Source organism: Ptychodera flava, chromosome 16 (genome assembly GCF_041260155.1).
Source record: "Ptychodera flava strain L36383 chromosome 16, AS_Pfla_20210202, whole genome shotgun sequence".
Classification (NCBI taxonomy): domain Eukaryota; kingdom Metazoa; phylum Hemichordata; class Enteropneusta; family Ptychoderidae; genus Ptychodera; species Ptychodera flava.
In genome coordinates, this window is record NC_091943.1 from 30,852,352 (window position 1) to 30,868,489 (window position 16,138).

A 16,138-nucleotide genomic window follows, 5' to 3' on the forward strand; every position below is an offset into this window, starting at 1 on the left:
TCAATGTGGGGTTCCACAAGGGTCTATTCTTGGTCCTATTTTATTTTTGTTATACATAAATGATATTGTAAATTCTACTGATACATTCGATTTTCGTCTATTTGCTGACGATACAAATATGTTCAAATTTTAAAAACACAAGTGTCATCAACCTTGACCAGATTATTGTTAACTTTCAGAAGGTCTGTGACTGGTGCAGTGCAAACAAGCTCACTATTAATGTAGAAAAAAACAAATTTTATATTAATTAAAACACCCCCGAGGCTGGTAAATACAGAGGGCTGCTTGAGTGTTGATGGAAATATGGTCGCGAATGTCTCGTCGACAAATTATCTGGGGGTAATTTTAGACCAGCACTTGACTTGGAAGGCTCACATTGATAAAGTTAGGAAATCAATCGCCCCGATGGTTGGAATTATTTCTAAAATTCGTCATATCGTCCCCAAAGAAATTTTGCTTTTGCTTTATAATTCCATGATTTTACCCCATATTTGTTACTGTATTGAGATCTTGGGGAATACATTCAGTTCTTTACTCTAACCTATCCTAATTTTACAGAAAAAGGTTGTCCGCCTTATCACATTCTCTGCTGCGCGAGCTCATACTGCCCCTCTATTTCAGCAACTGGGAATTCTCAATGTCCATAAGCAATGTGAATTTAATACTTGTACTTTTATCTTTGACCTCAAAAATAGTCATTTCTCACATTCGGTATATCGTTACCTCGATCCAGTGCCTCATAGTTATTCAACACGTCTTATAGCTGGTGAAAACTTCTATATTCCTAAGGTTAATCTTACTTTGAGCCAACATAATTTGAAATATGCTGCAACTATGCTATGGAACAAACTTCCAGATTCTATAAAAAAGTTAAGTGAAAGAAAGCATTTCAAACGTCATTTAAAGACTTGCTACTTGCCTGTTGATACTATTTTCCCCAAAAGTCGTGGGGTTTTATGGTCACGTTGTCTTGTTGTTTTCTGATCTGTCTCATATCATCTGTTTCCCGTCAATATATTTTTTGATCTGTACCTGATATGAAATATAGTTTGCAATTATTGCTATAGATTTTTCTGTCCATATCCGCAGATGTACACCTTATGTTATCTATATAGTATAAACATTAGGGGCCACAACTCGACTAGTTCAGAAGAACTATATTGTGGTCCCCGCTAGGAATACCTGCTAAATTATAGAACATAAATTTAGCAATTGTACCAATTTCTCTATCTTTATTTTTTTTCCATGTGTCTTTTGGGCGAATGTAAGTTTATATTTCTAGCGAAATAAACTGAAACTGTACAACTGTAAACTGATCCGACTCCATCGCGGTTTACTGACCATGTGGCAGAACACAAGGTCATGAGTAGAGGGCGCTGGTACCATGGTCGTGTAAACGACAACTGCCGGCGAGCGATGATGTGTATCTTTGAAGCTATAGGGTACCAATTTTCGATCTTTTAGAGGAATTTCAATGCACATTTTTAGTTACACCTTCCCTTTAAACAATAGTGTAGATGTTTGATTCAATTTCTGTAACGACATATGAAACAAGCCTTTTCATATAGCCTTAGTTAGAGCTACTAAAACCGCGTAACCGGTCGAAATAAAGTTTCGCCAAATTTTCTTGAGTTTAACACTCTGAAGTAAGGACAAAACAATCAATCTGAATGACTGGAGAAAAATGACTTTTATAGCTAATACCATTTCAATAACTATCTTCTAGTCTCGAAAAATGAAATTGCGAATCACGGAATCACTCTTTTAAAGTTGTTGTACGTTTACTTTTTGTCCCAAGCCAGAAGTATTTGCTTTTATAAAGGTTTTTAATATGTTCTATACAATGAACAGTCGATTGGAGAGATTATAACTCTCATGTCTCTTACCGTGCATTACAGCACGAAGTAGAGTTTTGGAATTGTGCTTTGTCAGTCGTGCCGTGACGATGAATTCCAGCCGTGGCACGGAAGTTGATCCCAGCTACTGGAAACCTGTCGGAAGTTTATGATTAGCGCCCTCATTAGTCCAATTTCTACAACTACTTTCGTTTTTGATTCGAAGTCCTGCGATAGAAAAAGTCGCATGGCTTTAATATATTGTCATGAAGCGTACTTAAGTTTAGGAATATAGTATGGTGGGAAGGAAAGTGTAGAAGGAAACTGCATCATTATGATTAGATTTCATGAATATAACGAGATATTTTATGACTAGGTAATCTAGTAATGGTTAGTTTTTACAGTTGTCTGGTTATTTTCAGTCTGCATGCGTTTATACCTTTGTCATTTTATTTCTATTGAAGGTCAGATATCAAAGTTCAAATGACTCTCAATATAAGTCTTGACAGAGACATGTTTGCTCAATATTAGTTTTGTATGCTGTACTTCGCTTTCCTTTGTTGATTTTTTCTATCAATGTGTTTTACAATGTATATTAACACAATACTCAGTGATGTCACAATTTTTAAGTCAAAGGTACTCTGGCCTGTACGAGTGGAAATTTAAGTCAGTATAGGCCTTTGAGAGAACTTTTATCATTACAAATACCATTTTGTATATTATTATAATTTGGACTTTTGGTGTGTGACGTTGGTGACTTTGCTTTTTATCATAAAATTTTATAACAAGTCTTTCTGAATTCTATTTCTGATGTATAAACTGTATATTCGCAAATAAAACCTTTGTACCTTGATTTTCAGTTTTGTTTCACATTCACACCAAACATACACAACAATAAACTTCTGGTGTTACTGGAATACAGCAACTTGGATCTTCTTATTGTATGTACGGAGCATAGATGCACAACTATGATTACCAACCTTGAGGTAAACAACATCACTTACACGACAAAGTAAATAAAAATGTACCATGAGTAAAAATGCAAAGCAACCTATTTCGAAAGCATCTAAGGCCAAGAAAAATAAAACGTTTGTTTCTCATCGTCGCGCCCGTCAATTCAGACCCGCCGCGTCAAAGTTTTTTTCTGCTCATGAGAAAATAAAGTGAAAAAAATCCGCAAAATACGCGATGATCGTGCATAACACAGTGCTGTATAAAACAGAACTATAAACAAAATAACTAGCACTAACATTCCATTCAGAACTGTACACATATGTCACTGTTATATCAAACTGCCAAAACTGTGCATTTCTGCACTAAAAGTCAAACCACAGAACTGTTGCTATATATACAAAAATACTAGAACAACACTGCTGCGCATTTATCTCTGTGTGCATTACTGTGTTGTTTTCATGTTTTTTGCGCGTTCTCGTTGGTTGAAGAATAAAAAAAATAAGAGGAAAAAAACCGCGTCACGATATCATTTTCGCAATATGTCTAGGATGAGAAACAAACGTTTTATTTTTCTCTGCCTTAAAAAAGAATAATAAAATTAGTGTCGCAGGAATTTTCATTGAAAAGTAATTAAAATAGGTGAGGGAAGTTAAGAGATTAGCAAATTTTGTTGAGAAAGAAAATATGTACACACTGAATGAATGAAATCGGGATGATGCAAACATGAATGGACATCCAGGCTCCTCAGAATGCTTCTTATTCTCAAAAACATTTTACTGCACTGAAAAACAAAGTAAGTCACTGTGAAAACAGGTCACTATATATTTTACGTGTATCAATACTATAATCAATACATTTGTCATAGAGATGTTGCCAGACGGAGCATAATTGTTTGTAGGAGATTTGATAGAACACTATTTGAGGGCCAATTTTACATTTTCCATAGTTTTATATACGGGGTATGTGTTTGGCACGAGAGCTAAACCATCCCCGGGCGCCACTCGAGTGCCTGTGAGTATGGCAACACATAGCTGCTAGAAGATCGCCCTCCATTGGTGGATGTACAAAACAAGTGTAGAGATGAAGAACGGTACAGCTGGGTTAATGTATTGCAATAGGGAAAACAAGAGCTTTGTGAAAATTTGTGCCAAACTCTGATCACTTTTCAAAGGTAAGATTATAATTATCATATCTTAGAGATATTATACGCAACTAAAGCTGGTATTGGTCTCCTTGATTTTGAACACCATATTTCGCCATCCATTGAAAAAAATCATAGGCCACTTACCCTAGTGCTGCGCTGTCCACAAGTCAAAATGTGATATATGACCGATGTGCATGTAATCAGATCAGTACGGATTTAGTTCAAGTGATAAAATGTCCTAGTTGCCATGGTTGTCAATTAGTGAATTATCATGCTCGTCTTACTTTCAAAATGTATTCCCCGGTTTTCTGCATGATCGTCCACTAGTTGGCGGAACGACAACAATTGGATGTCTCGATTTTAAAAGGGACACTTTGCTGTAATTTGTAAAGAATGCGTTTATTATTTGTGTCCTCCAAATGAAGTAAATTTCCTTCTCTAAAGTATAGCATTAGCCTTGCAGATACAACACACCGTCTAACGTATGCTATGTTATCGTTGATAAATAAATTTTAGTCCGGATCAAAATTGGTTGGCAACAACAAAAATTTGATATTATATTGGATATTATTGGCTGTTATACAATGTCAACAGTACACATCATAGACAGTAGCAGCAGAAAAGAATTTGCATTTTAAAAACGTAAGAGTATACATTCCAGAACTATAGCTGGTTGAGCTTTCAAGTCCCGAAAACTATATATCACAGTTTGTCTCTTTTACCCGTATTTCGAAGGGACCCAGGTAGAATACGCCTCAGGAACAGATATTACGACTCCAAAACTTTTACGATACATTTTGGTCTACCATTTTGGAGTGGGGGGTTCATCATGAAGCTCATGGCATAAAACAGTTTCAAGGGATGAGTTTTGTGATATTTCAAATGAACTTCTTCCCCAGAGTAAACACTCGAGTGGCGGCCAGTTTGAATATTGGGGGCTACCATAAACTTACTGATTATCTGCTTGCTATGGATGTGAAACTACATGTATGTCACTGATTTTGTATCTCTTCTTGCTTAAGGTAGAATGCACCTCGGGGACAGAAATTCAGGCCTTCAAATTTTATCAATTTTCTTCTGACCTACCACTTGTGGGGTTCATTTTGAAGCTCTCGGTGAAAGAAAAGTTTCATGGTCTTAGTTTTTCCAAACTCGAAAATTTTATTTTTTCCCATAGAGCTAATACAGGGATGGCGGCCATTTGGATTTCAAATATCGAGAAATCGCAAGTTATTTGTCTCTCTAGTACCAAAGTTTGCACGGTGACCCGTGATTTTCATACTTGCTTTGGTAAGAGAATGGTTGAAAGTTTCACTGAGGAAATTTTGAGCAAAAGTTTAAGTCTTTCACTTTCGAGGTGCATATTACCTTAAGGTAATAGAATGCGCCCGGAAACAGTTTTGCGGACACTAAAAATGTTTATGTCACTTTTCTGGTCTGCGATTCGTGTGGCCGCATTTTGAGGTGTAAAGGAATAAGGAATTTTTTACCATCTTGTCTTTTTCCTACCCAAACCCCAGTAGACTAACACAGATGGCCATTTTGAAATTCAAATGTCGATAAACCCTAGGTAATTTTGTTCTTTAATCCCAAAATTTTTGTATGATAGATGGCCGCTTCCACTCTTGATTATGAAGTAAAACCGTTTATATTTTCCTTCGAGAAAGGTCTTACAAAATGTCTCGAGGCGCATTTTACTTAAGGTAGCCTACACCTCGAAATTGAGAGACTAAAATTTTGCTAAAACTTCCCGCCAAAAAAATTTCCAGCACTTTCATCGAAAATCAAAGATGAATATTGGGGTCACCGTCCAAATCTTGGCAATAGAGATACTTATCACCTATATGTACCTCCGCTCGAAATTCAAAATGGCCGCAATCCCTGTCTTAGCTCCATGGGGAGAAATTTAAATTTCCGATTTTCAAAAAAACTTACAGTGAAAACTTTACTTACCCCGAGAGCTTCGAAATGAGGCCACACAAACAGTATACCAGAAAAGTAATGTAAAAATTTTAGAGTCCGAAAATCTGTCTATCTCCGACGCGCATTCTACCCGAAGATTGAACGTCTGGCCGATAATATCATGTGAAACAGAATTTGACATTAATAACGGGGAGTAACAAGTATTTCCCAATTTCGGCCTTTTAATCACTGCTACAGTCTTGTTTCTTTCCCTTCCGGGAAATGTCGTCTTTCTGCATTTGGTACGAGGAGATCCCGGACGAAGAGACGGCATTCTGAGCAAAGCTGAAGACGACCAACTTCCCGTACTCAATGCTATCCATACCAGTTCAGAACAAGAGTACGCCCCACCCGGTTGAATCTAACTACATATGTGACAATTTTATTGTTACTCCTTCTCTGGCCAATCACTCTTGTTTGGCAACTTTTTGTTCTTTGAACTTTCACTTTGTTACATAAAATTTTAATGAATCTGAGAGAGAGCCCTACAAAGAAAACCCAACTTTAACACCTCTAAATGACAGAATAGATAAAAAGAAATGGTGTTACAATTTCTGGCATTGCAGAAAATTCGGCCAACATGGTCCCATGGCGTCTGTGATACCAAATAAGCTACTTACAGACCTACAGTAGTAAACTTACTTCAGACTGCAAACATTAATATTTACTAAACGGAGATTTTGAGGTATTTCAGGGGGAACACAGAAAAATAAATTACAAACGACAGCTTTGTCCCTCTAAGGATACATCCCATTAGGACAGGACGATTTTCTTTGATTTAAGGTAAAATACGCCGCCTCGGAGAAGGATATCGGACTCTCAAACTTTTAGAATATTCTTTTGGCCTACCACTTAGAGAGGGGGGCATTTTGAAGCTCATTGAGTAAATGACGTTTTCACCGGCTTACTTTTGTGAAAACCGGGAATTTTATTTCCCTCCATAGAGATGACACAGGGATGGCGGCCATTTTGAATTCCAAGTGTCGATATGTTAAAATATAGGGTAATTTGTTCCTCTAGTACCAAACTTTATTCTTGATTTTGAAAGAGAACAGCTAAAAGTTTGCTTGATGAAAATTTGAGCAAAAGTTTAAGTCTTTCATTTTAGTGCGAACTACCTTAAATCAAGTCACCCCACTCTCTTACATAATCTCGCGACTCTCAATTTTCCCTGTCATACATTCTTGCAAGAGCCTACTAAACCATGCCCTAATCCCTTGTAAGATACTGTGAGTGGCCACCGTTTTCAACGACGACGCAAAGCGTTGCCAATACTCTTGAAATCATTTGGGACTGTAAAATATTACACGTAATCGCGCTTGATCCCGTCTTTCGGCGACAAAAACTTCAACAATTGAATTACTGAGGAACCTTGTTGATTTATTCTCACACCAGTGTGCTTTCAGCAAATCACACAGGGAAACGAGCTCTATAAATTTGAGTCACGTCTCAACACTGCCTGATACGTGCGTACACCGACTTTAAAATGCCGCATCATTTGCCGTTATATGTATCGGATATTCTAAAGCAGTTCTCCTGTATAAACAGTTTTGATGGATGATTGCACCAAAGTCCATCACAAATTTTACGCGTCCTCTCTGTAATCTGTAAAGTTATCGTTGGGACCTCAGAGAGCGATTCGTGTTTACCGTAACGCTTTGGTGGTTGCCCCAGCTCGCCACAACTATTCAACGTAGAGATATAAATTAAAGGTAAAACTCCATTCGGGGGACATATTTCAATAAAATCGGCCAGTGCCCTTCAGTGCATTTCTTGGCCATGTTGGTCTTTTCCTATTTTTAATTGTTGATGGCATTCCGTCATGATCAATTTGGACAATGTCGTTCAGAAACAAAAAGATCTTGATCATCTGTAACATAACCCTTGAAGTTTAATTTTGTTTTTAAATTCAGAAAATGGCATAGAATTCCATACGGATGTGAAAAAAACTTTCACTGCGAACTGTGCAAGCGTCTGTGCGAAAATCAACGTCCATTGACCGATAGCATATCCGGCCCCGGGGGCACTCCTATCGGAAAAGTATACATGAGCCGATCCGCTGGTGAGCAGGTCCAAATTCGCGCGTAATTCTTTTGCGTGGAAACATCAGTCAGTCAGCAGAGGCAGAAACCTGTAACACAGCCCTAACATAAGTCAGTTACGAAATTTGAATTTGAAAAGGTATTTTAGAAGAACTGTTTGGGTTTCAAGGTAATCCGTATCGCCGACGAAACAAGGAGGGCAAAATCCTGACTCAGAGCGGTTGTTGTGCGCATAAAACGTGATCAAAAGTTACATTGTAAAATAACCCGACAGATTCTGTGAAAACTTTTGAGCATAAGTTTAAATCTTTCATTTTCGAGGCACGAAAGGCTGAAATTATAAAGCAGTTGCAGAACAAATGAAAAGTTCATCACATCTGAAAATAATGGTATAACCGGTAACCGACTGCACGATTCAAAATTGCTCTGAAATTTAGAAGCATTCCCTGCACACCAACAAGCAATCTAACAATTACTTCAGTTGTTTGTATCCTGCTACTCATCTGCCATGTCTGTTTAATGTATAAATCAATGCGGATACAGTTTTGAAATGTTGGTAGACTGAACAGCACGTGTTTGAAAAGTTAGTCAACAAATAATGCATGAAAAAATCTAGAGTGTGATAGCGGATAGTCTAATTTGAACAAACGGTGTAGCAGACAGTCGGGATAGATTATGTATGCAAGGCCGAATATAAATCGCGAGGCAACTCAGAAATGTTGATAAAAAGGAACGAGAGGTTCAACCTTTGCCAGCGTGTTTTCACTTGTGACAAATTGCATGTTTTGCGAAGAATGTATTGAATTACCTCTGAAGGAGGATGTTCTTTATCCTGATGCTCTCATTGGAAAATAGACAGAGAATACATTGGGGTTTTGCTTGTGTGAGTTTTTCCGGGCGTATAATTTTTCGCGGAAGTGGTTTTGAAGGGTCAAGAAATTATGTTTTTAGTTTTAGGGGAAGGGCCTTACCTAATACGTATAAAATCTCGAACATAAAGGGACAATACGTGTAACTTTTGACAACATTTTTATGAATTTGATCTGTCGGCGTATATCAGTTGCTTTTGTCTAACTATAGTGTGTTTAAATACAACCCCGCCATAGCAACGCATCGTGTACAACGAACTGTTATTTTTGTCTAGCTTGGACCAGAATACATCTAATATCGAAAATAAAAAAACATTGAATTCTACAACATACAAGCTTTGTTTAACAGGAGTTTAACAAGAAACATTATTTTTTTACAAAGAGAAAAAATTCTAGAAAATATATTGTGGCTGTTGAGCTCTGACTGTAGGCAAGCGATGCGTGTGGATCCTCCGTGTTGTGGGTCCTGTTCTGATAAACTTGAAATGCGATGATGATAAAAGTTCTTGAATTAAAAGACAACTTAATTTCTGATCAGCAAGGAAACTGTAATTTTTGTTCCGCCTTCACACATTTAGGAGTTCACAGACCTTAAAGACTGCTGACCTGCGAAGCATTCGAATTGTGCGCTCGTCCAGTACAATCATCATCGTGTTTATTAACAATACCTGTTGAACTTTGGGCAAGCTGATTTATACACAAGTAGCAACTGCAAGTATACACTGTCTTGTTTGCATCAGTCACATGTAATGAACAGTGATAAGAATTCAAGAAAACAAAAATTAGAAATTGTTATGACAAGAGGGATGATTTTGATTTTGAAAGCATAAATTATCCTCACTTGTCGAGTAATATTGCCAGCTTACGGTGTGTATGTCTCTCAACTTCTGAGGCATTGTAGAGCTTGCGATTCATGACGATTCCAGAATAAGACACGGTGTATTAGCATCCAAACGGGTGAGACAGGGATATTGGGATAGTTGACTAATAAAATCTTTCAAAACGCGATATTGTGGACAAAATTGAGACTTCTGTTATACTCAGATGAGTGGCAGCATACCTAACTGTGACTTAATTGGTTCATTACATTGCATCGCTCACAAAGTTTTTAATCTTGGATCAATCCTGACGGGCGTAGTATGGTAGCAGGGTACGTTTACCTATTCCGGGCACCTGGTACCATCAGAGTAAAATATTGACTCCACCTAATGCAAAAGCTATGAATCATTCAATTGTCGTCCACCCCGGAGTGTACTTGTGTGCAACATTAAAACAATGATTGTGACGAACACAATGTACATCGTGAGAGTTGTGCTAATAGTCACGTTCTTCCTTTGTGTTAAGTAAATAAAAGGGAAGTAAAAGAATAATTTAGTAGAAATCTAAGTAATAACACATCTTTCACTTTTGATTTATTACTACAATAACTATTAATTTGACTTTAAAAGAAGGATTAAGTGAAGACAAGGAAAACTTGAAGTGGGTGCAAAATGATTGGGAAATACATGTGTTTATATGCATTTACTACAGTTTGACAACATGTCTGCAAGGCTGTACAAAAAGTGTACAATGATGGTTAAAGATTTAACAGCATGTTGAAGGAAGACATATTCTGAAGTTTATTCTTCAATAATGACTTTAGTTATTCTTCAATAAATTTCACACATTAACATTCATATAAAGCAGGAAGTGTTCTAAAATCAATACAGGAATGACTATATGCATGTCACTGATAAGTACTGTTAGTTATTTGAAAGAAGCAGGAACGTATTGGTTTAATTCAATAGTAAAACCCATCTACTTGGAAATTATTGAAATGGCCTAAGGCTTTATTCACTGAGCATACAGCAATTATCATTGAGACTCTCTGCTGCAATGTATTGGTTAAGATACGTAATGATCGTTATAAAGTACAAAAACAACAGCAAAAACAATGTTCAACCAAGAAAAGCCTTTTCGAAAGCCTTGATCTGGAAGAGTTGTATGTGGTTTGAGAACGAAGTGTTTAGACGTATTGTAATTGTCCTTTTTGCCAATTATGCAATAATATGCCATTAGGTATTTACCATTTCTGCATCTTGTACATTTTTTAATTAAGTATGTGTGTAAAAATGCATTACCAATGTGATTTTTAATGAAAGTGTTTAAAGGTATACTGTCACCTGTTTCAACTTTGCCACAGTTACCATGGAAAGAGGAAATCTAACCAATCACAGATTTTAAGCGGGTCGCCGCTTTTTAAAAATGGCGCCCTCACATGGGCATTTTGAATACCAAGGACTACCCCTTTGACCATATATGGGCATATTTAGATTACAGGTGACTGTATACCTTTAAGGGTCTTCTTCAATAACAATATGCATGATCAAGATTATTTAAATCGGCATCGGCATCACTCGCTGCCCTTTTGCTTTATATTATTCGACGTTGATTATCAAGATTTGACGGTAATTCAAAGCTTCTCTGATAAAACAAATATCATTCTTTTATGTCAGTTGGGCAGATTCTGTCCATTTTTTATTTGGCCTCTGATTTAAATAAAGTCATGACTTGAAATTTCTTTATCCATTTGTTCCGGCTATTTGAGGAAATTTAATTTGTCTAAAAGAGCGATTTCAAAAATTGAAGGTTATCTACAGGTGCTGTGTCTTGACCTGGAAGTTCTAGATGAAGAGCTATAGCTAGTCGAGACATAAAAAATGATTACTTGTACTATCAATGATATCAGTTTATTCACTGGCCATATCATTATCATGACCTGGTGTGCTATCAAACGTTTTTGTGTAAACCATTTAAACACAATAACTATGCGGTTATGTTCCGACGGTTATTGTATGTTTCACGTTTCCGTCTTTTCCACGTCCTGATATCTTAACTTCTACGCCGTATACATTTGTCAAAGTTCGGACATTCTCCTGAAGGTAACCTCTGGCTGTTTTTGTGTGTTGGGGCTTCTGGCAACACTTTCTCTCACTGGTCGACATTTGTGCTTCGTATAAATCAGCAGCACGAGCTCTTAATTTTTGTTCTATTTCAGTAATGGCCGATGTGTCTTGGATGAAATTTCTGATACACTTGTTTGTTTGCTTCTTTAACTCATTAATTGCGAGTCCTGCCACTTGGAGGCCGATGGTATTTGTAAGAGCTCGTGAAAGAACGTCACCCAGAGTACTTAGTATGTCGTCCTTCAGTTTAGTGATGGTTTTGCGTTTAAGCTGACTTATCTCGTTTTTGCGGATATTATAATTTTGACAGAAGTCGTCAATAAGGAAAGAAAGTCTGCCTACAAATTCAGTAAAAGGATTTTCAATTTCTAACAATCTCTTTGCAGATATGACTTCTAACGTACTTAGAAGAGTGCTCATATTTTTGTTTCTGCTGCTTTCTGTTTGAATTCTATCTGCTATTGCCTGTACATACGGTGATATTCGTGCCTGCCAATAAATATCACATGTAAAATCATCAACTATAGAATTCCCAAAACCTTTAAAAGTTTCTCGTAATCTTGAAATTAAAGACGTATCATGTGATCCGAGAATACTGTCTTTAAAGAAGTGTATTATGACTTTCTCTATTTTGACATCGAGTGTTGGTTCTTCCGATGTCACCATATTCGACTTGATTAGGCATTTTATGTGACCTTGGATTTCTTCCATTAAAGCATTTATTTCTTTCCCCTCTAGATATTCCAGTGTCTTCATCACTCCTTCTATGAAGTCTTGATTGCATTTCATCATGGTATCATGGAAGTACGTTTTCAATCTTTGATTCATATCCTTTTTGGTTTCATTTTTGTAGGTGGCTTTCGGAAGCAGTTTAATGCTTCTGACTCCTGCTTGATCTCCCGCCCTATTTGCCCTAGATCTTTTGCTGGTGAATTTTCTCAGTTCACTTCCGACAACAGATATTGCAATTACGATCGCTTTTTCGACGCCCCATGATTCACAGGAAAATCCTTCAGTTACAGTACCTTCTACAACGTCGAACATGTCTACGATGTCCTCAGCCATCAACCTTGGGCCAAAGTTGGTCATAGGACCCATACAAACAGCATTGACCAACATATCAGTCACCACTTGTACAAGTCCAAGATGGCAAACGACACGTCCATCCAAATTAAACCTTGGTTTTTCCCTCTGATTCACAGTAAATATATTCAACAGTCCACATTGCTTAAACTCGCAGAGTTCTTGGGGAATTGCATCATAAGCGTATTGCACAAGTGAACGTATGTCTGTCACTGATACATCCGCATCGCTACCATCTTCTATGATTTCTTGTAGCTTGTGTATCGTTTCTTGTATTTGCTTTTCAAAGAAGGTTAAGATCTGTGCCCTTGCATAGATAGTATTCTGGAAACCATGATCATCTTTTCTGCCTATGGCAGACCAGGATTTGTCTACAAGTATTTTGGTCAGAGCAAGTTCAGATTTGTAGTTTGCAAGCATTTCTCGGGACTTCTTTAAATCCGCTAATGCTTTCTCTTTGTAGCCATCACCTGCTCTTCTCATCACACAGTATGCTCGATTGTAGTACGCTATTGTCCCGAAGTTTTCATTAAGTTTGATTGCTCTGTCGTAATGCACACAAGCATTGTCATAATCACCTTTGATCATAGACTTGTTACCATATTTTATATTATGGTAGATGTTTTCTGACGGAGATGTAGTTGCTATAGCTGTGGTCGAACAAAGTGAATCTTTTAAACTCTCGCTTAATTTGGATCTTGATGACATGTCACTGTGAACTGCACTTGCAATCTCAAGTGAATGCATCTGCAGCCACATAGCCCATTGTTCATTTAATGAGTTAATCATGATCTCTCTATTATCTCCTTCTCCATGCGACTTTGCAGGGAAATTTTCTCTTAAGAATTTGCAATACTCAGAGAATAGCTGTTCTTTTAAGTAGCATTCTGCGACGTCCGTTTTTTCAGTAATATCCATACGCACATCTTCACGTCTATCCCGCAGGACCTTCAGCCGCCTGATATCTTTGTCTGTTTAGCATCTTCTAGCAGGCCCCTTGGATGAATAATAAGTTGCGCTGACCCCGGCTTACCCTTTCTGCCAGTCCTGCCAAATGCCTGTCTCTCTATTCTTGTGTTCATAGGTAGAAAAGTAACGAGGACGCACAAACCACCGTTTTCATCTACTTCCTGAGCTGTAACGATATCAGTGCCCCGTCCAGCTAAGTTTGTTGCAACGATGATGAAACCAGGTTTCAGTTCTTGGATGTTTAGGATTTCATCATTATCACTGTGTGTGTACAGGATGACATTTTCGGTGACGTTGTCTCTGATCATGTTTCCCACTTTTGTGGCCGTGTTAATATCCTCACAAATGACAAGTACAGCTCGGCCATGAGTACGCCATTCCTTTGGTTCAATTTCGAATTTAACTTTAGCACATATTTCTTCCTGCCATGTTGTTTCATTTGCGCAAATCACACCTTCTTCTTCATAAACCTTCTGTCTTCTGTGTGTGGGCACGAAACAGAAATCAACATTAAATTGCCTTTGAAGAAACCTTCTATCTTCCTCTGAGCCAAGAGTGCCAGAAACACCATAGAGGCCAGAATATCTTCGGAAGAAGAAAATGTTGGACATGAAATTTGTCACCAAAGACATTTGGCTCAGTGGTAACCGATGTTTCATTTCAACAAACTGTTGAAGCCCATCACCCCATCGCTTGTTTAGTTCTATCATACCGGTCGAGCTGTAGTCTACAGGAACAGCCTCACCTTCCTTAATGAGGTAATGTCTGCCTTCTGTCATTTTCATGGCAGCGAATGCATTTGCTACCCAGACAGGTAATCTGTCCTTCACAAACTGTCTCAATTGACGCCCTTGAATTATTATCTTACTATCACATGTCCCTTCTTCTAGCTGCAAGTGCTCACCGATACTTTCAGTAATCATTTCCTCCAGTGACGTTTTATCTCCATGGAGAAGAAAGCACATTCCATTTGTGGTCAGAAGGAAAGATATTTCTTCACATTTCTCATCAGAACTTAACTCTGCCTCCATTGTAGGTACGATTTTACCATCTTCTTGAAGAACGTACGTTCGAATAACATATGGAATGTATTTCATGGCCAAATCAAAGAAAGTTTTCATTTTATCAGCACCAACATCTTCAAGAAGGAGTTGTACCTGGTCTGGTGTTGATTCCAGTAGATCAGCATGCAACCTCTTTCTCAGTAAACCTTCCTGTTCTGCCATGCATACCAGTTGCAAAGGATCAATGACATTTAACTTGCTCTCAGTTGGATTCAATAATTCAGCAAGTGCTTGATGAAAAGGCTTTGGATTTCCTGTGAAAAATACATCACCAGTATTACTTTCGACTGGTTTATATTGGCTTACATAGCTCCACACCATAGCGAGAACGGGCTCCAAGTGTCGCAGGCCGGGAATCTTGTCATTGAGGTATGTGAATTGGACGCCATGATCAAGAAGCATAAAGTCTACTTCATCGACTATAACTGCATCGAATGCTCTGAAGTTGTTTACCTCCCTTTGTTCAAATTCATGCCACAGAATGTCGGCTGCAAAAGTTCCAACAGTTCCATAGACTATATCAGCACGGTAGCACTCCAACCGCTCACCAATTTTATCAATGTTTTGACCGACGCTTAGGTTTAATAATGTGTAAAACCCTTTCCAATTTTCTGAATCTCTCTTCGCAAGTAGAGGGGAACTTGTTACTATGTCGACAGAGTTTCCGAGGATTGCAAGCATGGCTGCTGCCATTGCTATTATGCAGGACTTTCCTTCTCCAGTTGCTATCTCAATCAGACGGCCCTTGTGTTCTTCAGCCAGAAGCAGCAAAACCCAGCTTACCATTTGTGCGTCCCGTGGCCAGTACGAAGAAGAAACTTTCACCGCATGACAAAGTGTACAGAGGCATTTTGAAAGGTCTTCATCTGTCATAGAAGAAACTGAAGTTACCCTGAGGGATTTTACCCATTCTGAGAATGGTGAAATATCTTCTGGACTCTTTAATGCAGAGTTTTTAAGCATGTCCTTTGCTGAGCATACAACCAGTTTCACTCGAGTTATTGTGGGTACAGTCGAATATCCGTTTTTACCTATTTCTGTCACAATCTCATCAACACTCTTCCCATTCTCTGTCTTCATGGCCCAAACAATATTCTGTAGTACGTCCTCCATTGATTTTGATTTTAAAAGTTCATCGAGTGTAAGATTTTCGGTTATGGACATTGTAGAGTGCATATTGTTCATGATAATTTGTTCGATTGAACGTGCTAAATTAGGATCATCTAAGGTGAATCGTTCACTTAGACATGATGCCATCTTGATGAATTCAT

At 37.9% G+C, this 16,138-nt stretch overlaps 2 protein-coding genes across 2 annotated transcripts in view; one reads left to right on the forward strand and one right to left on the reverse strand.

The window, feature by feature from the left end:
• The window catches only part of LOC139114563 (uncharacterized), a 485,747-nt gene that overhangs the window by 180,165 nt on the left and 289,444 nt on the right, over positions 1-16,138 (forward strand). The gene's annotated exons all lie outside the window — the stretch shown is intronic.
• On the reverse strand, positions 13,785-15,653 carry LOC139113983 (protein translocase subunit SecA-like). The gene has a single exon (XM_070675455.1). It carries the CDS (start codon positions 15,651-15,653, stop codon positions 13,785-13,787), a length of 1,869 nt encoding a protein of 622 aa, XP_070531556.1.